Source organism: Impatiens glandulifera, chromosome 2 (genome assembly GCF_907164915.1).
Source record: "Impatiens glandulifera chromosome 2, dImpGla2.1, whole genome shotgun sequence".
NCBI classification, from domain to species: domain Eukaryota; kingdom Viridiplantae; phylum Streptophyta; class Magnoliopsida; order Ericales; family Balsaminaceae; genus Impatiens; species Impatiens glandulifera.
Genome location: NC_061863.1, coordinates 53,551,725 through 53,553,908, shown reverse-complemented (window position 1 = coordinate 53,553,908; position 2,184 = coordinate 53,551,725). Strand labels below are relative to the sequence as shown.

General features: G+C 34.5%; 1 protein-coding gene across 1 annotated transcript; it reads left to right on the top strand.

The window, feature by feature from the left end:
- Nucleotides 1–276: 276 nt before the first annotated feature.
- LOC124924942 (CASP-like protein 5A1) lies at nucleotides 277–1,005 on the top strand. Its single transcript, XM_047464923.1, has 4 exons — nucleotides 277–521; nucleotides 608–739; nucleotides 827–848; nucleotides 934–1,005. The coding sequence occupies exons 1-4, from the start codon at nucleotides 277–279 to the stop codon at nucleotides 1,003–1,005; spliced, it is 471 nt and encodes a 156-aa protein (XP_047320879.1).
- The last annotated feature ends 1,179 nt before the right edge of the window (nucleotides 1,006–2,184 follow it).

Genomic DNA, 2,184 nt, shown 5'->3' with positions numbered 1-2,184 from the left:
GACCCATGGTTACTAAAACTGCTGAAACGTTTGAGATCTCCAACATTAAAGACTAAACTTAAAAGACATTCAATTTATTATTTAAAATATGGATGACTCTTATTTGAGTTTATTGTGTAACAATATTTCAACCAGCAGCTTGAAGCTAAATCGGAAGATCTTAATGATCCTCGATCGAAAGATAGATGTTAGTTTAATGATTAGTCCATTAATTGCCATATGACGCACATTTGATATATAGTCTCTTAATTAGGAGTTGATTAGCGGTGAGAGGAGATGTCGCCTATAAGTCACCTGTTAGTTCACCTGGTGGAAGCGTTGTCGCTGTCGCCGCCTCCTCCTCCCCCTCTTCTTCTAGAGCACGACGGAAATGAGCCATCGAGACCTAGGATGAATGATATACCGGGGAGGCCAGAAACAGTTGGTGGTCTTATCTTGAGATTATCGCAGGTTGTATTTGTAGCGACAGCTCTTTGCATTATGGCTACCACCAATGACTTTTCTTTCGTCACTGTATTTCGGTACTTGTTTGCTTCCCTTTTATTCTTCTTCGTTCACGCAATTATCCTTCATTCACGCTAATTAATTAAATGTTATATTTTTTCAGTCATCTCGTTGCCGTTGTTGGCATACAATGCTTGTGGAGTTTGTCACTGGCTATAGCCGATATATATGCCCTTCTAGTTGGCCGGTGTTTGCAGAATAATAAACTTGTTGCCTTATTTGCTATTGGTGATGGTACATAATTATTTAGATGAAGCTGTTATTGCTTATAGTTCCATTTCTTATAGTTTTTTTTAATTATTAACGTATTGCATTTCTTATAGATAACATCTACTCTAACGAGAGTATGTAGCAGCACGTGGAAGTGCTGGTATTATTTCACTTTTAAGATGTAATCTTGGTGTGTGTTATATGAACCACTCCCTACAGTTTCAGATAGCCAGAGCTATGGCTTTTCTCCGCTGGTTTTCTGTTTTCTCATCATTTCTCTTGAATTCCTAATTCTTGGTATCGCGCCCGTGAATTTTTTGTTATTTATAATTTCTTAGTATATCGATCGCACATTTCTTGTTCTCTCTAAGCTGTTAGTAATGAATGCAAGTTAATTTGATTAAAGATGATATTTGTATTTCTTAGTATAACTTAAAATTTCAAAACATTATAGTCCCAAACATTTAAGCACGGTTACTAGTAAAAAATTTAAAACATCAAATTTATAAAAATTTAAAAATACAAAATTATATAAATTATTTATTAATCTTTTCAAAGTAAAAATATCATTTTCAATGTCATGACTCATGGCGTGGGATAATTTGACTCAATTTTCTGGGACAGGATCCTCTGCTACCAATGTAGCGTGCTCCTCTGTGCCTTCTCACAAGCAGAGGGTCAGTAGTATATCGCATATGTATTTCCTTTCTTGTACGATTATTTTCACTAAGGTGTGAGTAGATGCGTACATTGTGCATAAATGTTCGTATTCGACTCGGGTAAGTCGTGTTAGACTCTCAATCTTGTCATGTCGTGTCTTAATCTTATTCGTGTTATATCGTATCATGACTCACTCAAAATATTATGATTCATGGGCTCTTTCGTGTCATGTTATTAGTGTCTTGCTAACTCGTGTTTAAATTCGTGTTTCGTGTTATTCCGACTAGACCTGGTCATCGTGTCGACACAATCGTGCTAACAAGAGTATGTAGCAGCACGTGGAAGTGCTGGTATTATTTCATTTTTAAGATGGAATCTTGGTGTGTGTTATATGAACCACTCCCTACAGTTTCAGATAGCCAGAGCTATGGCTTTTCTCTGCTCGTTTTCTGTTTTCTCATCATTTCTCTTGAATTCCTGGTTCTTGGTATCGCGCCCGTGAATTTTTTGTTACTTATAATTTCTTAGTATATCGATCGCACATTTCTTGTTCTCTCTAAGCTGTTAGTAATGAATGCAAGTTAATTTGATTAAAGATGATATTTGTATTTCTTAGTATAACTTAAAATTTCAAAACATTATAGTCCCAAACATTTAAGCACGGTTACTAGTAAAAAATTTAAAACATCAAATTTTAAAAAATTTTTAAAATACAAAATTATTTAAATTATTTATTAATCTTTTCAAAGTAAAAATATCATTTTCAATGTCATGACTCATGGCATGGGATAATTTGACTCAATTTTCTAG